Source organism: Falco peregrinus, chromosome 3 (assembly GCF_023634155.1).
Source record: "Falco peregrinus isolate bFalPer1 chromosome 3, bFalPer1.pri, whole genome shotgun sequence".
NCBI lineage: Eukaryota > Metazoa > Chordata > Aves > Falconiformes > Falconidae > Falco > Falco peregrinus.
In genome coordinates, this window is record NC_073723.1 from 109,059,638 (window position 1) to 109,085,982 (window position 26,345).

At 45.3% G+C, this 26,345-nt stretch overlaps 1 protein-coding gene across 3 annotated transcripts in view; it reads left to right on the forward strand.

The window, feature by feature from the left end:
* The window catches only part of DVL1 (dishevelled segment polarity protein 1), a 104,686-nt gene extending 82,264 nt beyond the window's left edge, over positions 1-22,422 (forward strand). Inside the window, exons 6-16 of one of the 3 annotated variants that reach the window (XM_055800687.1) lie at positions 1,180-1,273; positions 2,277-2,346; positions 3,147-3,286; positions 3,608-3,684; positions 4,141-4,208; positions 5,639-5,788; positions 10,771-10,902; positions 11,821-11,988; positions 12,511-12,717; positions 14,098-14,144; positions 17,733-17,845. In XM_055800687.1, the coding sequence (XP_055656662.1) occupies positions 1,180-1,273; positions 2,277-2,346; positions 3,147-3,286; positions 3,608-3,684; positions 4,141-4,208; positions 5,639-5,788; positions 10,771-10,902; positions 11,821-11,988; positions 12,511-12,717; positions 14,098-14,108 (1,117 nt within the window). In that variant the 3' untranslated portion in view covers positions 14,109-14,144; positions 17,733-17,845. Of the gene's footprint in view, positions 1-1,179; positions 1,274-2,276; positions 2,347-3,146; positions 3,287-3,607; positions 3,685-4,140; positions 4,209-5,638; positions 5,789-10,770; positions 10,903-11,820; positions 11,989-12,510; positions 12,718-14,097; positions 14,145-17,732 lie in introns of all 3 variants that reach the window. The other 2 variants (XM_055800685.1, XM_055800686.1) reach the window with 2 other exon arrangements.
* Positions 22,423-26,345: the final 3,923 nt, after the last annotated feature.

The window sequence follows — 26,345 nt, forward strand, 5'->3', positions numbered from 1 at the left end:
TGGGTTGTAATCTCATGACAGCAAGCTCCTTTTTGAAGTTGCTGGTACCAAGGTTTGCTTGAGGTATTCTAGCCACATGCAGGAATGCAAGAACTTTGAAGACAGGGACATGGAGACAGGGGAAAAAGACTGGCACTGTTTTCTTTGTGATAGTGCCAGTCAGTTACTTGTGTTGTATAGGGTTGGATGGGTTTTAATCTTGGTTAATGATGGGGCATTACTTTGTCTTTTTTTGCCATTCTTAACATACTAAATAGAAGAGAGATGTCTCTGTGGTGTTACACTGGTATATCTGAAATCTAGGCTCTGTTCCAGGCTTCTGAAATTAATTTGGGCAAATCTATTTATGTCTTTCTGTGTCTCAGTCCACTGCCTGTAAAATGAGAATGATGGGCATTCCTAACTCTTAGGGAGATCTTAAGGATTTGTATGTAGAATGTGGCACGTTTGGGTTCTGCAAGTTTGAAGAGCCTGAAAAAAACCCCACAACAGAATAAAACTAACAGAATATGTAAAGGTAAATCACATTTGCTATCCTCTGTCACTGTTTGGTAGTAACTATTATCAGTTGCTACTTTACTTCATTGAGTTCAAGCCCCAACGTTAAGTTCCTGTTATCAGGGTAGATAGCAGCAGAAGAAAATAACAGCACCATGACGAGACTGACAAAAATGAATATTAAGAGGTTCTCCCAGTTGTCTGTTGTTCTCTCAGAGTAGAGAGTAAAATCCTTGTTTAATGTATGGCTGTTCTTCTAGCGTGCATTTTTCTTCGATGAGCCTGGAGTCAGGAGCACCTTTAAAGTAGTGGAAGATGTTCTACCTCTGACTTTTGGGGGGTTAAATGGGGGTGATCTGTGCCTGGTGAGATGTGGCTTGCATTCAGTCTTGCTCCTAAAAGAAAGCAAGTCAGTAAATGGCACCCCAGTCCGTGCTGGAGTTTAGCTGGTGTCTTCTCTGTGCTCCTGGGCAGAAGCACCTGGTAGGATTGAGCAGGAACTCAGCAACAAGCCGAGCAATATACTGCAAGCCCGCTGACGGTGTCGGGGTGCTTTACTCTCTCCTGCGTTTGCAGGAATCAGCTTGCTTTTTTTTTTTTTTTTTTTTTTTTTGGCAGGGTGCAGAGAAAGGCAAATGGTTCAGCTTTATGGAGCTGACATTTGCTCTCAATTTCCCTCAGGTTGAGTAGCTCCACTGAGCAAAGCACTTCATCCCGGCTCATACGGAAGCATAAACGCAGGAGGAGGAAACAAAGGATGCGGCAGATTGACAGGGTAAGGTTGGCATCATAATTTTCCAAGGAGGTGAACCGTGATTTTTTGAGTGTAGCATGTAAATTAGGAAGGGACCCAGAAGAGGGCTATGCCCTGTTGAATTCATTGGAAAGGCTCCCTTTGGCTCCGGTCTACCTTGGACTAAATCTCTAACGTTTGAAGTTCTGCAGCGCTACAGTCAAGGCTCCCTTTCTCCTCTCCCTTTCTCCTTTCCTCGGGAAGTGATTGCGTTTCTTGTTGTCTCTTCCAAGACCAGCCTCTGCAGGAGACCCTCCGTTACGCTGCTGGCTGAGGTGGGCAAGGCAGCTCTGTGCTGGTAGACATCTGATGTGTAAATTGCTGAGTCTGGCATTCTGCTGAAAGGAGAAATCTGCATTTATAGGCAATCACAGATCTGTTCTCTTGCCCTTCTCCGTGCTAGTCCTACGGGAGCAGAATGAAGATGGCCCAAATGACATACTTCTCCGTTCTATGAGTACTGGTCTTCCCAGATTAAAGAATGAGTATGCACACATTTCATCACAAGACCTGGAGCAATGTTTTAGAAGATACTTGATAAGCACATTTGTATTTCGTTTTGGAGGAGGGGGAATGTCTTTTCTTCTCACTTTCTGAAGGATCCTGCGTTGTTCACCCCTCTCTTTAGGGAAGAGCCGTGGACATAGTAATTCACATTGGGCACTGTAGTATTTAAACATCTGCCTGTCAGTCACGTAGCGAGGAGGCAGAAATGATTCATTGTAAAGATCAGCTGAGAAAGCTCTTAGGAGCTTGCTCTGTGTGTTTTGTAAACAAGTCTTTGGAGAAAGTGCAGGTTGTGTGCAGATCTTTTTCCTTACTGACTCTAAACAAAGAATAATTTTGGGGTGGCCACAGTGGTTGTGGATGCCTTCCAAATGGAAACCTATTAATCAGTTCCTGATTAATTAATCCTCAATAATTATTTTTATTGTCTTATTCTGAGCCGTTTAAAACCTTGAGAATTTTCTGTTGTATTTTGCAGTCGTCTTCGTTCAGCAGCATCACTGATTCTACCATGTCCCTAAATATCATCACTGTCACACTCAACATGGGTAAGAAGATAAGCGATGTTTTCTATGATGAATTTCGAGCGGTACAGATGTATTTTGTTATGGCGTAGTCGCTTTTGGAGCCAGGAGAAAGTTTCTTGATTGGGAAGGATGCCAGCTGAACTAAAGGGAATGGCAGCTGAGAGTTGCTACTCTGGTGGCTGTACCTGGATTCCCAGTGCAGTGCTGGAGAGTTCTCTGCCGGTGGCATGAGCAAATGAGTATTCTTCCCGAGAATCCCAGGGGAGGAGCTGGAACTCCAGGATATGGCGTTCTGCCATTATTTCTAGGAACGGTAAGGGGTCAGGCATTGTCAGGACACTGGAGGTTTGCGCTTCTGTGGCTTACGCATTTCATTGCTTAGCCAGACAGAGATGTGTAGGACTGCCAACTCAGCACCTTTCAGTAGCACCAAATTCTTCCTGCTGCTCTGACATGTGGAGAGAAAGTTGGTGGAGAGAAAGTTGCCTAATAATGCTGATTGGGTGCGTAATTTCTAGGTGTAGACATGTCTTTTCAATGTTGTTTCTCTTGCTCATTTATTTATTATTTTTTAATGTAACTTTTCAGTGTGCTGTATGAAAACATAATGTCTTTAGCAGCATTTCCCTGAACGTGCCAGGCAGACACACACCAATAGGGCAACTTGAGATAATTGTAAGTCAACCATGGCCCAGCTGGTGTGTTGAAAGAACTGATTTTTCAAAACTGAAGTAGCCTGGTGTTTGCTCTTCACTATCATTCCAATCACTTTGTTTGCTTTTTCCCCCCCCCCCCCCCCCCTCCACTTTCTATCTGTATAGAAAAGTATAACTTCCTGGGCATCAGCATTGTAGGACAGAGCAATGACCGGGGTGATGGTGGCATATACATTGGCTCTATAATGAAAGGAGGGGCTGTGGCAGCAGATGGCCGAATTGAACCAGGAGACATGCTTCTGCAGGTTGGTCCGTGTCCAAAAATACATGCTGCTGGCTTGCGCTTTGGTGGCTTAGCTCAGTCATCCCACCAGATCCGTGTCCTTAGTAATCCGTTAACAGAATTCCTTCATACCCAGAGAAATGTGTCATAAAGACTATTCTCACTAAAATCGATAATCCTTTGCAAATTCTGCTGGATAGTTGATGTGCTCTGAGAAACAGTATTTCTGCAGCTGCTCAAGGGAATGGGAACAGTTGCAAAGGCATTGTATTTGGAAATTAATAACTAAAATTTCTAACTTCCCTGTTGCAAAGCCCGACTTCTGATTTTTGCAATGTTTTAGGTGAATGATGTCAATTTTGAGAACATGAGCAATGACGACGCAGTACGGGTTTTACGGGAAATAGTCTCCAAACCAGGGTAAGCATATGACAAAACCGCTTTGGGCAAACCTCAGAGAAATTAACATTTTGATCTCAATAAGTAACCAGCGTGACTGCTGATCTCAGCTTGCAACTTCTCACTCTAAATGATGAATTGATGAGACCAATTCCAACGTACCAGCCAAAACCAACACAAACTAGGAGTTGCCTGGTTTCAGTAGTGCTGTTTGGTTATACAATGAGTGTTTTAATATTTCAAGAGCTGATCATTTGACAGATTTCACTGATAGCGTGCATGATCTATGCAAAACCAGAAACATTTTGATACTGGTTCCTACTGAAAATACTTCACCAAACATCTCAAAAGCATTCTCTGCATATAACTTGACAACTGCTGGATAGGAGTAAATTTGTTTCAGAGAGCTCATTGTAGCAATCACAATTTCTGTAGGGAAACTTAAGAGTCACCCTGACTTGTTTTCTTTCTTCCCAGACCTATCAGCCTAACAGTAGCCAAATGCTGGGACCCTACTCCCAGGAGTTATTTCACCATCCCCAGGGGTGAGTACATATTTGTGCTCTTTGCTGGGTTCCTGTGGAGCCCTCACGTCTAGAATATTTTCAGCTATTTTGGCATTGAATAGATTTTCAATCCCTACAAGTTTGATACTTTTAAGTTTGGTTGCATTCTTTGTTTGCTTTTTGTTTTGGGAGGTGTGGGGGTTTAAGATAATCTTTCTGAGACTCCAGTGCCCACTGAATTCATCTGAGTTTTTCTTTTGATTCATATGGCTTTGGACCAAGCTTTTAACCTTTTGGTGGTTATATCCTCATGATCTTAACTGTTCAGTTGATAGAAAGTTTGGAGGATAACTATACTTCAGTGTTAAAAAGCCTCGTTTTGTCACATGTACACTTCTTGGAAAGGCTTTTAAAAGAGTATTTTTAAGATTTGGGGCAAACAACATTGATGAATATACATAAAACCTCTTGAAAATGATCTAGTTTTAAAACTTCTGGCTTAATAAAGCCTTCAGTAGTAATAAAAGATCTGTGCTCATGTGACAAGCACAGCTGCCTCCTACTGGTGAGTGCTCAGCTTATGGTACTGAAACCAGTTTGTTACCAGTCCTAAGCAGGTGAGGCTGGCACTGCCCGTTGAAATTAATGCAACAGACTTGTGCAGACTGCGGGACCTCACTCAGCTGAAGTCCTTAGGAACACCAGCATCCAAAAAACCAGAAAAATCCCACAAATCACATTTTTGAGATTTTTCTACAGGGAGAGCTTGTGGTATCAGTTTGTCCTTTGTCCAGCGAAGGTGCATGCATTTTATCCCAGGCAAACAGCCATATAACTGTTGTAGGCTAAAGTGGTTGCAGCAATGTGTTTTTTGTGGGAATACCTAACACAGGCAGAGCTCTTTTTTATATAATTTCTGGTTTTAGGGCAATGGAACAACAGCCACTATAATTCAGAAGAAAAGAAGTCATCCAGATTGTGGGGAAAATCGGGTTTTATTCCCAGCTTTAAAAATTAATTGCTATGTGGCTCTGAGAGGTTATTTTGGATCCAAGATGCTTAGAGTAGGAAGAGGTCTTCCCATCAGCTGGGGCAAAGCGTTTGGTACCAATTCACGTCACAGCAAAATGAGAGTCTATCTCATTGTATAGAATAATAGTGAGATATGATTACTTGGACTGGTAGCTTCTTTCCCAGAAGGGGAAATATTTCACTCTTACTGCAGTTACAGGAACAGGAGCATCAGTTTTATCCTCTTAGGCTGGTGCAGCAGTTGCTAGAGGAAACACACTGCTGCTGGCAAGGTGCTTTCTGTTCCCTTGTGCTGGGGCTATCCCAGTTGTACCATCAGAATGGCAAGGACATGTGCGCCCCCCTCCTCCAAAAAAAACCAAAATTCCTTCTTACTCTAGGTCTTACTGTTCACTGATTCCATTTGTCTTTTCTCTCCCTTCCTGGTTGTTTTGCAGCTGAACCAGTGAGGCCAATTGACCCTGCAGCGTGGATCTCTCATACCACAGCCATGACGGGAGCGTACCCCCGTTACGGTATGAGCCCCTCCATGAGCATCACCACATCTACCAGCTCCTCACTAACAAGCTCAATTCCCGATTCGGAAAGTAAGTCACACTGCGGCCAGCACAGGGCAGGCGTCTTCTGCTCGGGGCCAGCAGTGCCGAGCTGTGCACAAACCCGACCCCAGCCACAAGCACGATGAAAACGACAGCCGCCACAGAACTCTCGAATGCTTTCTTAAATCTGTAATTCTGATGGGGAGCATAAAAGCTTCCCCCCCCGCACCCCCCCCCCCCCCCCCAAAGGTCAGAAGTGAGCGCAGTGGTGTTGTGGCAGGGTTCACGTTGAGGAAGAGGTGGCTTCTGGTCCCTTTCAAAGTTGCAAGGCAGGCTTCCAGCTCTGACCCTCAGATGAATATGAGAGCTTCCTCCTTGCATTTGACTTCTTTTAAAATAAATTTAAATAATTTGCTTCAGGTAGGCATCACTGGATAATAACGTTAACGTATCGTTTAGGAAGTCTTCCTCTGATACTCGCATTGCCTTCTTTTATACTTTTTTATACTTTTAGAATTTACTGAGCAAGGGAGAAACAAATGTAATGTCCCACGTGAAGTTATGGTTAGAGGTCAGCCTTCTTTCCTGGTCTGTGGCAGTCTCTAAAGTCATAGCCATGTAACCAACAAGTTGTCATGATTCCTTATCTTGGAAGTTTTTGTTTACGGAATATAAACTCTTCCTTTCTTCCCCTCTTCCCTTGCTCTCTGCTGTAAGCGTGGGAGAAGAGCTAGCATTTGGTTTGAAATACATGGCAGTAAGGCAAGACAAAGAAACGAGGAGCAGATGTCTCTGGAGACATCTCTGCAGACATCTGGAGACATCTCTGGAGACACTGGCCACCGAAGTCCTGTCTCAGAAAAGTGTCCCTATTTAAAACCGCACTTCTGTTTGCTTGACAGGAAAGTTTTGAGGTACTTTACACCTCATTAGTATGTGTTTGTTGCCTTTAATATTACTATGGAAGAATTTCGCTAGAGGTGCAACCTTTCTATCAGAGTTGTTCATCTTGTAGCAAGATTTATTCTGGTTGTTTATATACACGTAGAAATCTTGAAGTGGCTTTAAAGTTCTGAGGAGTTTATCTCATCTGTGGAATGATGCTACCTCAGTGTGTATTCACTGAAAGCCAGATAAATCCTTACATGTTTAACAAGGGATGCTTAAGTGTCTGCCAGACCTGGAGTCTTACATTTAGGACTGAGTAACTATTTGTTTTTTCATTTTGTAAGATTTTTCCAGAGAGAAAGGCAGGATGTCATTTAGAAAAAAACCTGAGCAAAACACAATGAACAAGAAAACCAACACTTGGTGGATTTCAAAGACCACTGTGGTGTTGGTGATTAGTGACAGAATCTTCCCTGGACAGATGCATGGCTGAAGTGTAAAAGTTGCATTTGCAGGGACCACTTAAGTCCTATCAGACTACATAGGTGTCTGCATCTTTTTCTTCTGTCCTCTCTCAGATTTTTATAAGCGTGTAGTTCCTGGAATGACACTTCACCTTGAACTGAGAGGGCAGTTATCCTTTCAGTCGGCGTAGTAGCTCAGTGCCTCCGTAGGTAGTAGGCAGGACTGCTGAAGGGAAAATACATCCGCAGTAGAAAGCAAGCGAACTGCTCACCTGGTGACCGCTTTATCCTGAGATGTGTTTTCAGCCTTACAGGTACTAAAGATCGTGGGAATCAAATGTATCTGCTGATTGCTGTCAAACGACGAGAGTCTGTTACTCTGCATTCCTCTTGAACCATTCATGTATCATGTGCCTTGATATATCGCCATGTGATTGGGAAGCGTGGAACACAGGCACCCTCTCAATCATATTTTTTAAAATAAAGGTTATTTGGGAGCAGAACCACATTTCTGGAGACAGCTTCTCATTTCTATGCCAGTGGCTTACTATGTTTTCTTTGCTGAAGGCAAGAAAACGTGGAGTACCCCTGACCTTTATTCTGACCTTCTGCTTTCAGTTCAGTCCTGTTCCCCCCCACAACCCCCCCAGGCAGCACCGCAGGGCCCTAGGTGCACAGCACCTCTCCTGCCAACCTCTTTGGCAGGCAAGACAAGCTTGGGGAGGAGTGGAGGCTGGGAGAGGAGAGGAGAGGCTGAACGAAGAGCTTCACGCAAATTGTTTTCTGCCTTTTCACGTGCCAGTGCAAGATTCTCAGTTTTGGTTCCTCTGAGGCTGGAGTCACTGAGGTTTGCAGCAAATATAACAACTGTTTTATTAGATAAATGTTACAAATATAGCGGCTGGCCGTGAAAGGGGAAGCCGTGAATTAACGGAGTCACCTTAGACAAGTCTGTCTCGTGGTTCCTTGCTTTAAGTACTGTGAATGTCTGCTGGTTTACCCTGCGTAGCAAGGCCAGGATGGCGTCAGTGGGCTGAAGAACTGCTTTCCTTCTGACATTCCTTTGCTCTCGAGCCTCTGGATCAAAAGTGAAGTTCTGATAGCTGAAGCGTTTGCACAGCCACCATCACATCAGCGCTAGTGATTAAAGTAGCTGAGATTTTGGGGCCACATCAGTCACCACCATACAGTAGGAATTATTCTGTCTTAGCTCTTTATTTTCTCAGGTGTATTTCTTCAAAAACAGGACTCTGCAAACCAAGGCAGACTGAGGTGTTTAATAGTAATTACTGCTTTAACACCCCCCCTCCTCGTTCTCCAGCAGTGTTCGGGCTGATGCAGGACAATACTCTCTCACAGTGGTTTGTGAATGTCGGACTCGCCGCCTCAGTCAGTGCAAACTCTGCTCCTCGTTTACTCTCCTGAAGGCAGATTTTTCCAGCCCTTGTACTGCCACTACAGGACCACTTTCTGCACAGTGGTGCTGTCCCGTTCCATGAGATTAACTTCAGGTGTTCCTTGAAAGTCTTCCCATTTCCCAAGGTGGTCCACTGACGTGGTTGGAAAGTTCTCTTTTGCTCTTGTGTGGACTTCAGAGGATTTTGAACTGAGACTGCAAACTATTTCTGCTTAACAGTGTTCAGCCTGAGGTACTGCAGAATTTCCTGGGGGTTTTTTGTTTGGGCAAATGCTTACCTCCTTACTCAAATAAGGATCCAAACCAGCAGTGGTGTGACACGTGGTAGGACTTCATTTTCATTGTATTACCAGGATCTGCTAACGGGAGAAAAGTGCTTCTCAAACCAGATAACCAAAGCCCTGAGAAAGAGCTTTGCAGGAAATCTGGTTCCCCAGAAAGGAGTTCGTGCCTGTGCTGTTCTTCAGGTTATCACGTACCTGTACAGGTGGGCAGACCCACGGTTTACTCAGTTCAGACCAAAGTGGGTGCATTTTAGATACATCTTAGAATTTTTCATATTTGTACAGCAACTAGCAAACTTAGAAAACATTGGTGATCATTTGGCCAGTGTTCTTTATATGCAGATCGCAGGTCTCCAAGAAAATATAATACGTTACTCCCCACATGCTTGAATATTGGTGTGTTGGGTTTTTTTCCCCCCAAAGAAATGTGTTGCTTTTTGCCACTAACCAAACTAACTTAAAGCAAAAGCAAAATTTTAGTGTTTATTCAAACTTTGTAAGAACCGCATGCATAAGTGGTCTGGGATGTTTTCATGTCTCTTAGCAGTGCATTTTCAGTTTTCATTGTTTCATGCTTGTTGTACCTTTTATCGAATTTTTGGGTTGCTGGAAAAGGACACAATCGGTTCCCTTGTGCTTTTGAAAGGTGGGTGATATGGGGAGCTGGGAGAAGGGAGGGGAGGAGGGTTTCCGAATTCCTGCTGGAGAAGGGTCTGAACTACCTGCACAGGACACACATGCTCAACATTAATTTTCTAGGGCTGAGAAGGTGGGAGCAGGAAGGACCGGGTGTTGTATCCAAAGAACATTTTATGTGTAGACAGGATGATTGAGTTCTGCACGGAACACCAAAAGGCTGGGAGACTCTTGAACCCAGATTCACCCCCCTGGGCTTTCAATATTAGATGCCACTTTGCCTCCATGTATGGTATGGAAGGAGTTTCTAAAGGAATTAGACTCCTGTGGTGCCCACCCAGTTCAGCAGGGTGAATCTCAGCCCTAGCGTTCTGGTTTTATTATAAAAATTGATCAGGAAAAAACGAAGCCTCTGGTGGGCCAGCTCTGCCCGTAAGTGTGTGTGAAATAAGAATGGAGCAGTGGTGGCTGCTGAGGCATTTAGGAACAGCGTTTTTTTAAGTGTTCTGCGAGAAAGATGCAGGGCAAAGTAATGATTGATGGTGGGTTAAGCAACTTGTTAACTTGTAAGACTGCCGTCATCGGGATCCTGGAAAGCTTTTTTTTTTTGAAGGAAACCACTAGCCTTTATCCGGGTGATGGAAGCTTTCTCTTCTAATTTCAGTTCTCCCCAATTATGCTGATGTCCACATCTTAAAAAAACCAAATGGACATTGATTGAGACATGGTTGTCAGTTTTCTCCATAGAATCACAGAATCATTTGGGTTGGAAAAGACCTTTAAGATCATCCAGTCCAACCGTTACCCCAGCACTGCCAATTCCACCACTAAACCATGCCTCTAAGCACCACATCTATGCAGATGAGTATTGTTCCTGACAGTTAAACCAAAAGCCAAAGAACAAACCAAGAAAACTTCTCCTACAGAGTTTTGCGTACAGTGCACCAAGCCGTTGGGTGGGTAGGGGCTGCTCATGGCAAATTGAAGTGGGAAGCAGTGGTCCTAGAGCTCCTTGGGTTTACTCTTCTGCAAATCTCGGTGCAGTGTGGATTGGAAGAGTGCGGCACTGACCCATAGCTGGGTTGTGAAGTCAAGACACGTAGGGGCTCACCATCCCAGTGACTAAACCGGTTGCACTGAGCACAATCTTGAGAGAATTGGTACGACTGCTGTAATTTATGCCATCGACGAAGATGCATTTGAGAACCTCTGTGTCTTTTTTTTTTTTTTACATCTGTTGGTAAAGCTGTGCCTTGAAATGTTTCATCCAGACTGGGAGCTGAGAAGTTCCTTTCAGACTCGGTTCATTTCAAAGAAGCATGTAACCTTTCTTCCTTTTAGAGTTAGAAGAATGCCCCTTAACTGTGAAGAGTGACATGGCTACTATTGTCAAGGTTATGCAGCTCCCGGACTCAGGCCTTGAAATTCGGGACAGGATGTGGTTAAAAATTACCATCTCCAACGCAGTGATAGGTAAGCAGATCAAAGGAGTGCTGGGGGGGGATAAACCCCCAAATCGGTGGCTTTTTGGAAACAGGCTGAAGAAACTACCTTTCTATGAACTTTTCCTTTTCCCCCCTGGCTGTGACCTCTTACATTCCCTTGACTTGGTATTCATAAACAGCTCTAAGTGTGACAGAAAATAACTAATAGCTGTTGTTTGAGCCTGGACAGCCAGAAATCCTGCACGTTTCTCATGCCTGTGCACATCTGGTCATTCATCCTGAGTTGTTATAGCTTAGGTTTTCCATGCAACTACTTGTGGCTCTAGTAATCTGCCCAATTTCAGCAAAGCAAAAATCCTTGTAATTCCAGTTCCAGACAGCCACACAAGCTTAATAAAGCATCTTAATTACATTTAAAATTACCACAACTAGCCTGCCTTTGATTCTGACTGTCCTGTGACCTGAACTGTGGTCACATTTAGTTAATCTGGGTTGTAGCTACTTTTTGATGAGAAAAGGATTGGAACCCAGGTCTTTTGACCACATAACATCTGCCTCTGGAGGAAGATGACTCTCCCAGTCACTTCTGTTCTGTAACTCCTGTTATTTTCATTCTATACCCTTTTTCATTATTGCGACTCAGAAAGGGTTGAACAGTGTACCTGTAAAACTTCCTCTGTGTTTGGGTATCACTGTTAATGGAGTATTCAACTGGATGCAAGGTAATTCTTTGCTTTCTCCATTGATGTGGTAAGTAATTTAGCAGTTAGGCTGAGTCATGAAAATGACATTTTAAACTCTTTGCAGCAAGATTGCTACATATTCATGTCTGCATTCGGTCCCTGGCACGGTAGTACTAGTGGGCTGTGTGATAATCTGAAGATTAAAAAACCGAACAAGGTCAGTTTGGCTCGGATGATCCTGTGTCTCTTTCTCCTCATTTTAGGAGCAGATGTGGTCGACTGGCTTTACACACACGTAGAAGGCTTCAAAGACCGACGGGAGGCTAGAAAATACGCCAGCAGCATGTTAAAACACGGCTACCTCAGGCACACTGTGAACAAAATCACCTTCTCGGAACAGTGCTATTACGTCTTTGGAGACCTCTGTGGCAGTAAGTTTCCCGTCTGTGAGGGGCAAAGCTGCATGTGCGTCGTCTCTGCTGTGCTGGCAGGATGCGCAGGGGACAGAGAGCCCTGTAGGATCTCACAAGTGGCGGTTCGGAACGGGTCGTCAGCCTGAGGGTGCCTGATAAGTGGTTGACACTTGTTCAGACCAAGCAATTAGACCGTTTGGAAGAGAAAAATGAACTCATCAAACAGGGTAGTGCACCGAGGCTCAGGAAGGCAGGATTTATTTCTGGTGATGCCACAGGCGTCCTGCTTGTCAGCCAGGCAGTTTCCAATCTGTAAAATGGGGATAATTCCTCCTTGCCTTACGGAAGTGCTGCAGCGGTACCCTGGTGCTCAGCGGTAAACGCTGATGTCTGTCCTGCCGTCTGTGGTGTTTAAGTGAACCCTGAGGCTGAGTCCCTCTGCTCCCTCGCCACACCAGGTGCTGGGTCGGGAATTAGTGATATGCAGGAGCCAGCTGCCAGGTCGGAGCGCAGTCTTCACTTTTTCTCTCTTTTTTCCAGATATGGCTGCACTGAACCTTAACAACGGTTCTAGCGGAGCCTCGGATCAGGATACCCTTGCTCCACTTCCCCATCCTGCTGCTCCCTGGCCATTAGGCCAAGGATACCCATACCAGTATCCTCTGCCCCCTCCATGTTTCCCACCAGCATACCAAGACCCAGGCTTTAGCTACGGTAGCGGCAGCGCAGGGAGCCAGCAAAGTGAAGGTAAGACGGTTCAGTGGTATTTATCTCTACAGCTGTCATTATCCCTGACCATTGGCTTGAGTTCCTCCGTACTGTCTGTGCTCCTGTCTTGTGGTTTTGTGTGCTACCTGCATGGAATTGGTGCGACCGCCCTTAATCGAGACCGTTTGTGTGTGTGATGGAGTGGGTTAGCCTTTCAGCTCTGTATCGGAACTGCCAGCGATGCTCTGAGTCAGCAGAATAGACCAGAATACATGTCCTTTATAGTTATCCTGTAGTTCTCTGCCCCGTGCAAAATGCCCATGGGGAACCAGAGCCAAGTATTTGTCGTGTCCGTGGTGGTGTGGGCAGCTGGACTTTTCTTACCCCCCAGCCCCACACGGTTAACTGCTGCTTAGATAATGCTGATCAGGCCAACATTAATGACTCAATTGTCCACCCTGTTAAAACAGATAAACTGTCGCCCTCCTTTTTAGAGGTCAGAGCCATTGCCAGCAGCGGGGCTGCAGTCGCTTGATATTGCTAGCAATTAGGCCGTTTCATCGCTGATGGAACAGGGATTAGAACCAAGGTGCTCTTGGCTTTCACTTCAATGCACAATCCAGAAGGAAAATCACGCTCTTTGCTTGTGTGAGACAAGCGTGACGTGGCCAGCCAGATGGTTTACAGGGCTGAAACACTGCTCACAGGGAGGAGAGTCTCTTTTGGAATATGTGCCAGGGAAAAAAAAAGATGATACTGCATGGATTAAAAACCTGACCTCCTCCTTTCCTGCCCTAGGATAATTTTGTGGTTGATTTTTAAACCTTAGTAGATAAAAATTATGGTTTTTTTGGCTGTACAGATTTTGATTTTTGAAAAAAAATCAATTCCAGAGTGAGTTTTGCTTTTGGAAACGCTGCCAGTAGAGAAAGGGTGAGGATTCTCTGGTTTTGTCATTAACATCCAGTAACTTGGATGTAACTTTGTCCTGTTCATTGCAGGCAGTTAGATTTCGCAAAATTGCACAAAAGAATTTTTTAACAGGAACTTGCTCACAAGATTTTAGCACTATTGCTTCCCATCTTATCTCAAAATAAGAAGTGTCTGTGAGGAAGCTCACAGTTGTATCCCGAAGTTTTAGAACTGCTAGCTGATTGTACTGGAAAGTATGTGATTATATTTTTTTTTCGGCAGCTGGTTCTGTGGGCAGTAGAATATTAGATCTCTGCTGCTGGAATAGGAAAGGTATGGTATTTTATCCATGCGACCTGTGTTACTGGCTAAAGAGAGCCTTTGGAAAAGTGCCAAGGTATTTAATTCTGAAGGGTTTCAACACCTTCCTTGTTCTTCTTTTGGAAACTACACTTCTGTGTTGTTTCTTGTTTTGTAACTTTATTCCCTTGTTTTGTTCTGAGCAAGCATTAGACTGAAGGATTCATAGAGGAATGGCTGACTCTAGGGGATTGGTAAGCTTCAAATGCCTCCATAATAATAATGAATTCACAGCATGATCATTTAGACTCTTGTGACCCAAATGTTTAGCTGTATTTTTTTCTTTTTTTTTCCTTCTTTTTTTTTTTCTTTTTTTTTTTCTTTTTAATTGTCTTGGACATTCAACCTGTCTCAGTGCACAGTAGTCCGATAGCGTGGCATTAGCCTATCAACCTGTCTGGCCCCTGTGTGACTGTGCTGCAGCAGCTACGGAGGGAATGGCATCAGATAGCTCACTGTCAGCTCAGATGGGAAAATGGTATTGCCAGTCATCCACTGCTCTTCATTAAATAAATCAGTAATCCCAGCTGCTAATGTATTAGACTGATGTCATCCATATGGATCGGATTTATCTACCAATGCCCTTCTACTGCTCATTTACTAAAAGACACTTGAGCACTGTCCAGATGTCTCAGGCAGGTATCGGGAGTACTGGGACACAAGGTTGCATCGCCCACTCTCCATATAGTGTTAGAATTGGGTTTCTTGCGAAGTCTCTCTTTTATGTGTGATGTTAGATTGTAACTGAATTCATCTGGTGAACAAGCGCACTGCTCCAGAGCCTGGTGGATGCAGTGTATTTGCTGATGACTACGGACAAAATCCCAAGATTTGGGTCAAGAGCCAGACTGTGACTGTGTTCTGGCAAGCAGCAGATGGGAAGGAAGATTTAGCAAGGTTTTATGTGGTGTTCCAGTTCTGCTCAAGGCTGCGTTCCAGTTTAGGTTGCTGCTTGTTTCGTCTGAGCCCCATCATCTGTCCCTGCTTGTGGTACCTGGGGCTTAGGTTATTTTTAAAGGCTTGGGCAGGTTTGCTGTGGGGAATGACACTGGTGTGAGGTCCGGCTCCTCTGCGGAACGTCACCTCTGTTACCGCAGTGTTTAGATCAGAGTCACCTCCCTGTTCTGGCCGATGCTCCTTGTACAGCTGGATCGTGAGGGATCGTCAGGTTACAGCCAGAGGAGACGAAAGGAGTAGGAAGGATGGATTTGTTCAAGTTCACAGGATGTCAGTTGTTGAGACAGGAACAATAGAAGGGTCTTCAGGGCCTCCCTAGACTGCCTCTGGAGCCTCTCCTGCCCCTGCCCGGGAGGATTCACATGGAAACTCTGTTCCCATGAAGTACTGAGGCAGCTGGAGTCTCGGTGGCTTCAGGCGGTGGAGGTTTGGTGTCCAGCAGTACCAGAGAGTGAAGGCTGGTAATACATTGTGGCAGTGCTGAGTGCAGCTTTTCTAGGCACTTGAAATGCAGATTCGTTAAATCCCTTTTATGACACTGGTTTCAAGTTGGCCTTAGATGGAAGCAAACACTGCATGGGTTGTGTCGACAGAGCAGCATCTCAAACCTCAGCTTTAGGTTGGGCTGCATGACTCCAAGACCAGTCCCTGGCTGCCAAGAAGGTGACATTCTTGTTACTTTGCCTTTAAACTCGGGCTTCGAAGGACTTTCTGATTGTTTGTTCTGTGGCAGGATTTAAAGGCATGTCAGGGAGAGAGTGAACCTCAGCACGACCAGAGGAGAATGGCTCTGCTGCTGATTATTCTTACACAGGCTGCTGTAATGACAGATGGTTTCTCTATTTTGTTTCTGCCGTGTAATCAGCTTGGAGCCCAGCTGCAGAAAGCCAGGTTCTTCTGAGAAAAGAAGCCTGCGTTACCCACTTGACCTCTTGGAGTCTTGGCAGATCAGCTAGAGCTGCTACTCCAGATATACTGAAGTCTGGAGTAGCAACGTGATGGATTGCCACAAGGCACTCCCAGTCCTACTGACTGTGGAAAACCTCTCAAGATCAGTGATACGCGCTTTCAGGGCAGCTTGCTTTCTCCACACCGTGATCTTTACTCAGCCAAAAGCTGTGGAGCTGACAATGAATCCTTATGTATGGGAAGCCTGCATCAGGGCTTGGGTGGGTGGCAACAAAATGCCTCATGAGCCAAAGGTAAAACCCTATTAGCCCTGGAAGTGTTAAAATGTCAATTTTCTTCTGGTGCGAACAGCGTGCCACAGTGGGGAGCTTACAGAGATGGGAGATCATCTCTGTGTTGTTCTTTAGAACAGTCAACCTGCTAACAAATAAGTTTCACCTCACTTATTTGTTTTTTACAAGATTGCTAGGAAACATTTGAAATGACAGCTCAGGGAGCACCTTACCTCTTCAAAAAGATTCACCTTAGTGAATCTTTGTAGTATTTGGTGGAGGTAGCTGATGCTACGTTAAGATGTCTATACACGGATGGAAGAAAACTGAGGCATGAAGCAGGACAGTTTATCCCAGAGCAGAGGAGAGCTGATAAGGGGTTCGAGTCAGCAAATACCACTTCAGAGCCCCAGGCTCAGAGTATTGACTTCAAGTCTGGTGATTTCGTATTGTGTTTTCCATCTGTGCCCAGCTTTTCTTGCACGCTGCAGGGGAATCTCGCCTTGCCACTGTACACACTGTGCCACCAGACATACAGTCTTGTTTTCCTGTCTCTTCTATCAGCCTGCTCTAAACATCAGCCGGAGCAGACAGGTGGTGATGATCATCTGTAGTTCAAGAAAGGAGCAGCTCAGAATCATTCTGGTTTTCCCATTTCAGTGGCCCCAGTGACTCAGTGGCTCGTTCAGACTCAAAAGCTGTCCCCTGTTCAGCTGGCTGGGGATCCTTTTTGAGAAGGCAGTGCACAAAGATGACATGAACTTCATGAGAAGTGGTTTGGTTTGCTGGGGCTTTTAAAAGAAAATTAACTTGGAAATGTCTCCTGACATCATCCTAGCCTATCTCACAGTAAGAGTATGACCTTCAACTTTCATGTAAAGTGAGGTTTAGTATGTTGTATGTATGTATGAAGTTGTATGTAACAACAAGTCAGCTTACACGCCAGCAGCCGTCCTTTGTTTTTCTGAGTTGATTTAGTGGCTTCTGCTGGGAGCATCCTGCACGTTACTGATTCACTGTAGAGCAGTTCAACAAATAACTGTTTTTTGACGAATTCTTCAACACTGGAACACTGTAGTGATGGATTCTAAAAGAATCTACCCACTGAAGCCAGGAAAAGGACATCTGTTAACCTCAGGTGATGTGGCCCTGGCTGCGAGTATGCCCAGTGTGACCAAGGATGGTAGAGAAGGCAAATGAGTTTCTTTTTGAAATATTTTTGCCAATAGAAGATAGCAGAGACAATTCCAATTGGATTGAACCTCGCTTGCTTGAGTCAAAACCCAAGTGCCTGCTTTCTTCCTTCGGTTTTTGCATCCCCCCTCTCCAGCCGGCGCGGTGGCGGTGGCAGAGGTGGCTTTCAGCCGGTGTTTTTAGGCTAGCTGCTGCTTTCACTGTGCAAGCCCTAAGGTGTCTCCGTGTACCTGTGCATGGCACAACCTTGTCCGCTTTGTTGGACCGACCGTCATTGCTAAATCCCATAAGCCACCATCAGCACGTTCAGGCCCGGTTTTGTCATCGCCGTTGCCATTACAATGGTCATACCGGGCTCTGTGGGTTTCGGTAGGAGCTGAGCGGGGAGCCAGCCGGGGAGCTGAGCTAATTCTGCTTTTCTGTGTGTCCTTTTTCCCTGGGGGGCTTTAGGAAGCAAAAGCAGCAGCTCGAACCGAAGCAACAGCGAGAACAGCAGGAGAGCTCTTGGCAGAGAGAAGGACCGCAAGTCAGCCGGCAGCGGCAGCGAGTCTGACCACACCGCCCGCAGCGGGGGCGGCACCGGCGGGGGGCGGCGGGAGAGGCCGGTCAGCCAGCTCAGCCACCGGAGCCACGGCTCTGCCACCCACAGCGAGAGAAGCCACCACAGCCACCATTCGTACGGGCCGCCGGGCGTCCCACCCCTTTACAATCTCCCCAAGTTGGGCTCCAAAGTCTACGGGACCAGCGGCCCCCCCGGAGGACCCCCGGTGAGGGAACTGAGCTCCGTTCCTCCGGAGCTGACAGGGAGCCGGCAGTCCTTCCAGAAGGCTATGGGCAACCCTTGTGAATTCTTTGTCGACATCATGTGAGAAGAAGTGCCTTCAGACTCTGCTCGGGGAAGGGCTGGGCGCGGGGGGGGACTGGGCTGGGGGTGGGTGGGCAAATCTGGTCATTGTCAAACACTTAATGGAAGAAACTTGGCTGTCTTGCATGTCACACCTGCCTGGTTTGCGATTGTGTTGCCGAAAAATCCACAAAACAAAACAAAAAACACACACACACACAAAACCCAACCATAAAAATGAACAAAAAAGTAATTCTTCTGGGATTGTTAAATGTCAGCAAATCGATGGCATCTTTTCTTTACCCTCCCTCACCCCCCACCCCCTCCTTGTTTTTGATTATGAATGGCTGGTGTATATTCACATCTTAACGAGCTTTGGTAATTGTGGCACCTACTTCAATGCAATTAGTGTATCTTTTGGGCTGACTCAAGGACTATTATTTCACACGACTTCTAAATTTCCAGTAATGCATAGTAGCACTTTTATTCTTCCCTGCTTTTTCTCTGACAAGGAAAAGATGCTCGTTGGCTGGTACCCGTGATACTGCCTCGTAAGGCTGTTTTGGGATGCGTCAGTCAGACCTGCAGGTGTACGGACAACGTGTGCTTGGGAAGGAGCAGGCTCAAACCGATTCCTGGCAGAAGGCAAAAAGTTGTGACCACCTTCTGCTGTCCAGGCAGTATGAATCAATCTTCCTTTCTTTCTCTCCCTCTCTCTTTTTTTTTTTTTTTTTTTGGGGGGGGGGGGGGGGGATATTATTCTATCAAGAGAGTGCTGGAGTCTTGCTACTGTATGTGTTCATTGTGCAGAACATGTAAAGTTATTTCCTTTAGTATCATGGTAGTGACTTTGTAGTTGCAGTCCGTTCCTGGGCATTTCAGTCACATCCCTGCTGACAGATGTGTCTGTTTCTTCTGGTTATAATGCACAATTGCTTACAGGTTTTAAAAGTTATTTCCACAGAAATAGGACAATTGCCGCTATGATTCTGTTAGTGTAGCTGCAGCTTTTCCCTTTCGAAGGGGATATTTATCCCATTATAGCAGAGATGCAGGGCAATCCTGGCTCCTGCTGAGACATGGCTATTCATTTTGATCACTTCTTTTTCTGTTCTTAATTTCTGAGCATATCCCTCTTCTTTTTTTCTTTCTTTATTTTTTTTTTCTTTTGAAAGGCAAACCTGGAGATGTCTGATCCCAATTGCAGTGTTGCCCAAGGGTTCTGAACGCAGATGTTAGCAGAGAAGGGAGAGGGTGTTTGGAGAACAGTTCACAAATGGTACAAGGAATGAATCTTTATTCCTGACACTGAGTGAGACCCACACTAAAGCTCCTGCTGGGGAGCTTTGACTGAAGCAACTGCTGTTGTATATCCCCAGGATTGCATTACTGTGTATTTTTTGCTCCGAGGCTCTGGATGCTTGATAAATTATGTTCAGGAACGTTCACTGACGTTTAAGAAGCTTTTTTTAAAGGCACTGAGTGAGGGCATGGTTAAGAGCACACACACACTCTGTGAGGGTGGCTCATTTAATGGGAAGTAAGTGTTAAGCTGCAGTCGGTGGCATTGACCATGGGGCCATGCCTCGGTTAAATCTTCTTTGGTGAAATACCTGCTTCTGGCAGGTTTTAGGACAGGTGCTTTAAAATCAGTCTTTACTGTATATAAGCATTTTCTTCACTGGTAAGAAGCTTCTTGTTGTTATGTTCCATGCTTTATGGGTAGTGTGAATATCCAGTACGAATGTCAAAAGAGAACGTGTCTTTCCCACTAGATACGTGCAGTTTCATCTTCCTTTGTCCCTGAAAAATTACTCTTCAAACTGCCCGTTTTGCCTGTTGTTCATTCTGATCGATTTGTCACCACTACTTTTCTTATTCCAGGTCTGCGTGAAAACACATCCCTTTTACAAAAGTCAGAGTAACATTTTCAAATGTCTGTGTTAATACTTTCAAAAGGGAGCTGGGCATTTAGGACACTGTGTGTCGCTCAGACTAGGTACTCCAATTACTAGGCTTCTAAACTAGCTGAGGGGGTTTGGACAGTTTTCTATATAAAAAGAATCTCCCGAAAAAGCTACATGACATTTCTGAAAGCAGTGCTTTCGTCATAATCCATCTGATAGACTGGCATAGATTGCAGCGTTGGTGATGGCTTCTTCAAAAGATTAGCACTACCTAAAGCCTGACTGTGCCACAGTATCTTTTCTTATCCTTTCCTCCTCCCAGTAACACCACAAAGATGCTAACTAAACTCAGTAAACTATTTTGAGAGATTGACATTGAAAGCAATGAAATAAATCAGGGTGAAATAATTCTGTAATTCTGCTGTGTCTCCAGGAGACACTATTAAGGAGTCTGTGACTTTGCTGACAATCACTAGTGGTTCTACTTTTAAATGAATTTTAACTTTTCTGGTCTCTTATATATTACGATTTTTCTGACCCACTTTTGTCTTAAGGCAGAACTTACAGGGCTGGAGGAAAAGACTGTCATTCTAATAAGGTATTTCCAAAAGGGATTAAAGCCGGGGGCTGAGCTTTCACCCGTGGAAGAAACGTGTTTAATTTCCTTCTGTCTTTTCAAGAGTTGCAGTTTACACACCTGCTGGGTTGTTGTTTAGTTTTTTGTTGTTTTGTTGGTTTTTTTTGTCTTGTTGTTATGCTGTTGGCAGAAACTATTCTGTGTCTTGCTGGTCTTTGCTGCTATGTTGAAACGACTGTGTTATATACTTGCGTGTTTATGGGTATCCCTGGGAGGAGGCTGACGGTCCGTAACGTAGGGGTGGGAAAGCATTTGTCTGCTGAGGAAACTGAGCTGCTAAATCCAGCCTGCAGGAGCTTCATCCCCAAGCAGGCATCCCTTTCAGGCCGACGAGGAGCGCTCTGACTGTCCTGACGGCTGTGCGAGGGGCTTGATGCTGTAGAGCGCGTCCAACCTGCTGCTCACAAAGAGCAGCAGGAGAACGTACGTGACCCTTCTGTGAACGGTGCAATACGTCACGGCCACTGGGTGTAAACCAAAAGCTTCATTTCCCCGCCTTGCAGCGTACGGTGGAGGGGCTGGTTGCCTGAATGGCCGGTGAGGCCTGAAACATTGCTAGCTCTTTATTTTCAGAAGTGAACGACTACGGGAGGTTTCCCAGGTCCCATCCTTGGCTTTCAATGCATGTGCATGTGTCTTTGCAACAAGGGGGCCTGGGGGCCTCGCTGTGCGAGTTTCTCCTCTTGGGTACAGTACTACCTGCAGCAAGAAGTGCCACTGATGCCAACCGAGCTACGTACAACGGGGAGTACTGTGCCAGGTGGAAGAAAGCGGGAAGGCTGGAGTGCTGCAGAACTGTCTGTTTCTCTCACCAGGGCTTGAATTTTTCCTCTGATATTCATGTCCAGTAACGGGCACTGGCTGGGCTGTAGAATGCATGACCTGTGCCTCTAACGGCGGCGAGGTGGTGTGGCTTTGCTGCGTTAAGCATGGAAACAGCCTTGCAACGGGAGCCTGAAGTAGCTGATGGTTTTGTTCTGGAAGTGAGACTCTCCCCATCTGCCTGTGCTCCGCAGCTGAGCTTAACGTTCGTGCGTACCTGCTGACAGCTTTTAACAAGGACTAACAGCTGTGTTTGGAGGACCACCGAAAATTATGAGAAAACAGGGCAGGATGATGTCTCCAATCTGAAGGAGGTGGTATCTGTTAGGGTTGTGTACCCTCCCAGTGTATTAACTCTGAGGAGTAGGGGTTTTTGGCAAATAGTCTTAAAAGCACTGCTATTGTCTTTTACCTCCTGTTAATAAATCTACTTTTCGAAGGTAGCAGTCCCCTGGACACTTTATCCAAAGGTATATTGGATGGCAAGCAATGATGCACAGACATTGACTTTTAATATTGTTTTTGTTCTATTGAAATGGGCAGTCCCACCTGGAGGCTTGACGGCTCATGAGTTGATGTAATTGTTTTTGTTTTGCATTTAACTGGATTGTAATAAGATTGACTTAAAATTATTAATTCTAATCAGTGATTAGAAATACATGTAAAGAATTTTATGTACAGTAGAGGAACAAAGTTACATGATTTTAAATAATGAAAACCCAGACTATCACCTATTCTAGAATTGGTTCTACTCAAAGAGTGACCTCTTACTAGCATGGACTGCACTGTTCCCGTTAAATGTCTATTGCATAATTGAATTCTTTTTTGTAGATATTGTATTAAAACCCAAGTGTCTGTATAGTTAATATATAGCTGCTTATGTGTAAATGCTATTTTAAACACTAAAAAGCTTTTAATTTTATGTGATAACCGCAGTGTATGTCTTCAGTTCTTTGCACTACTGCATTATCTTTTATTCAGGAATGATGAAATATTGGTTGAATCTTACTTTCTTCTTCTTCTTCTTCCCCCCCACCCCCTGCCACACTGAAGTTTTGTCCTTTTGACAGGAGAAGATTGTTCAGGAGCTGACAGGCAGCTGGGCGTTCTGTTCTGTGATTTAATGGTACTTCAGAAGCGCTTACAGTTCCAGATATGACAGGAATGCGGTAAAAGTTCCCCGCTAAAGTGGGGCACAGGTGATTAAAGTGCAGAGGCCTGGCTCTTCTGCGCAGGTTAATGAGACAAGACCCTGCCATTCATCAGAAGTGCTGTAGCTTTGAGCTAATGACTCATGTATTGGTGACGAAGCTGTGCTTTCCCCTTAAAATGCCCTCCCTCTTAATTACTGAGCTTCTCCCTCTTGCAGCCTGGCAGGAGTAGGTATGCAGGGAAGGCTGAAGGAAGTTTGTGGAAGTCAAAGACAGCAGGAGGGTACGTCCTGTTACAAGGACAGGAGCTGGAACAAGTTTTCCTGCCTGCAGACCCTGGAGATGAATCTGCCGGTAGAGCCCATCAATGTGTTCAGCTGTTTCACGGGAATATTCCCTTGTTCTGGACTCTGTGCACAAACTCCAGCAGAGGCGAGCTAGGCGCATTAGGACACCGTTTTGCAGACTAACTGGTAAGCTTTAAACCACAGCAGATTTGTCATGCAACACAAGGACGCCCAGCCTCCCTGTCAGGTCTGAGTAGTTTACGTACAAGGAACAACCACAGCTTGATGAGGCAGGTTCCCTCATCTCAGCTGGTGGAGATCAAGCAGCAAAGGGAGAGAGAAAGTAATAGTTATTAAGGAGCCACCCACTGTAAACGGTGCGATTCTGCAGCAGATTTATAGAAAAACCTATGAGACAGCCTTGCAGAGTTTCCCCTGTTCTCCCTTTCAAACCATATTTGTTTACAGAGGACGCAAAATGGTCTAACCAGTATTCCCCCAGTGAAACGTATATTAAAAGATCAGAATTCTGGATGTGCTTTTGCAGCCTTTTTGCTGCAGGGGCTGACGGGCTGCAGCTGATCCAGCGTGAGCTGTCTGCAGGTGACTGGAATTGGTTGAACGATTAAGTTGGCTGCGTTTCCCTCCCTCCAAAGAGAAAACAGTTTCCCATGGCTCTGGCTCTGGTGCCAGAAAGAGAAGCAATAGAAGTAAATTCAATTTTATTTTTTTTATTGCCTTCTCTATTTCTGAAATGATGATCAAAAGTTACTTAATGCTTCTCTGCTATGAACTGACAGCGCTGAAGTGAGGAGTACTGCTGAGATTATCAGGTGCAACAATATGCTGGTGAAGACTTGCTGCCGTCTCCAGAAACAAGGACTTCCAGTCTTCAGGTCAGATTTTTGCTATCTTTAATTACACTGAGGAGTACTTTTGTCAAACGTCTCACATTATTTTTACTCAAGCATACGAGGAGAATTTTATATACAGGTAGCTACAGAAATCGAGGATGGCTAGCTTTGCAGTGTACTGAAAAGCTCTTTGTTTTAAGAATAAAAATATTTTCTGGTTTAGATTGATTTGCAAGTGCTTTAATTGAGCTAAATTGGTGACTTAACTTCCAATACCACGTAGCGGATAGATGGAAAAACATTTAAATCTAATTTGGGAAATACAGTTGCTTGTCAGATTGGGTGGGGAAAAGAAAAGATTTTAGTGATGTGACTTGGTATTTACTTGACACTGGTAGTGATGTGAAACAACGTGGAAGTTTTTCCATTTTCAGTTTTCGTGGTTTGCCACTGACAATTTTTTGCAGAAGGAGTGTAGAATAAAGATTGCTTGAAAGATAAAAAATTAACTGTGAACAGCCTTTACTGAAACATTCCTGGGTTTGCTTTGAGAAAGTACTTGTTCTTGGCTGGCTCCTTGATTTCAGTAACACGAAATCAGGTTTTTTTAAGAATTGGATTGGAGTCCAATTGTACTTTTATCAGGTTTAGGAAAGGATAAGTGTGATGGCATTGATTAGTAAGTGTTGGATCAAGTTGTATCCTTTGGTTTTGAACTGAAGGAGAGATACTGTCATCATTCCTTCATGATACAGCATGATAAAAGACAAATCTACTGTATTTCATCTGCACTGTTAGGTAAAGTAACAGTAGAGTGGTAGCTGCCACTTCTCCCGACACGATGAGACACTAAGTGGCTAACGTTTGATAACAAGTATTGGCTGGTAGTTGGTAGCGCAGCGTACCTAATTTGCCACCTTATATTACATTAGTACACGTGGCAGCCTTTGTGGTACTTCAGTGGACACTGAGACACTGTTGGTCATTACAGTCCAAGATTCTGTCCATCTTTGCTTGGTGTCTGTACTGGGCTGGCTGGTTTCTCTCCAGCCTTTTGGAAGTACAGAGGTGTGTAATAACGAGTACAGAGGTGTAATAAATGTGTTTTCATGTTTATGACAAGAAGTATAATGTAGAACACGGTATTATAGTAAGGACCAAAAGTGCCAGACATCCCCACTAGCTCTGAAAATAGTTAAGACACAGAAGAGATTGTGCTGCTGGGACTCTGCGAGGCAGGGATAACGATCCTGCAGTCGTGACAATGAGCAAAGCAGACCCAGTTCATCAGCTTGTACCACCTGTGCACGTAGGTGCGTCAGGTTAGCCCTAGTAAGTCATAGTAAACACTTTGAAAAGATCTAGAAAACCTGGAGGAGTAAAGCAAGGCAAGAGCCGCTTCTGTACAGTGGTGTTGTGAGGCTGGCAAACGCTTGGTGCTCCGGCAGCGTGCTCACGGTGAAGCACGGCAGTGTGATCTCACCACCACGTGTGTTCTAAAAGTAACTGCCAGAAGGCACAGGGGTAGGAGCAGCAACGTAGCTTCTTCTGTCCTGGATTATAATCCTTCCATTATGCGGAGCCAGAAGTCTCAAAGGGCAAGGCGAAAAATAAAACACCATAGGTGCGCTGGGATAGAGTCTGCTCGGGGTCTGCGGTTCTGAGCCGATTTTTGGAAGATTGAGATTTGTGGTGACCCCCTGAGCTGCAGAGTCAGCTTTGTCACGTGCTACAATCCCCCCGCTGGTTTTACAATGCCTTGAAGTTGGCAGGGGGGACCTGAAGGATGGAGGAATTTCCACACCTGCAAGAACAGATGGGACTAACACTTGTAGTTGAACTAGTCCTACTGGCTATAAAAAATGTTTTGGTGCAAACACATTCTGCCAGCAGGAGGAGGCTAAGGCTTTCTGCAGTTTTCCCGTGTTTGGAGAGCTGTCACAGTCGCTGCACGGAGCAGTAGGCCTGAAAAGCTCCAGATCATGTGATGCTGGCAGGTCCATTTGCCCTTCATCTACTGCCTGCCCTGTGTCCGGGTACCCAAGGTGCCTGTAGCTTTGGCACTCTGAGGAGCAAGGGGAAGGGGAAGCGCCGCACGAGTCGTGCTGCTCCAAGCCTCTGCCCTCATGGGTTTCATTTTCTGGCACCCTCAGGTTTCTGCAGCGGGTGCCACTACTGCTTTATCTGTGCTCTCAGCAGCAGCTTGTTCGTCAGATCCCGTAGCGTCCCGTCCTGCCCGCACAGCGACTTACCCTCTGTCTTCTGCTGGAGTTTTACTGCGAGAATGTGACGTGTTGTACTTCAAAGAGCTTGCGTGTCGTGTGCCTGCAGCGTCTGGAAGCGCTACCTGCTTATTTCACAGCAGGATGGTTCAGGAGCAGCTCTGAACAGTAAAGCGTTCTGCAGACGGGGACGGGGGTCTTCCCGCTGACGGGCAGAGTAAGGGACACGGGGGTCTTCCCTGCTGACAGTCGAAAGAATAAGGGACGTGGTGATGTCCCCGCTGGCAGTGGGGATGCGGGACACGGGGACCCCCAACCCCCCCCCCCCCCCCGCGGCGG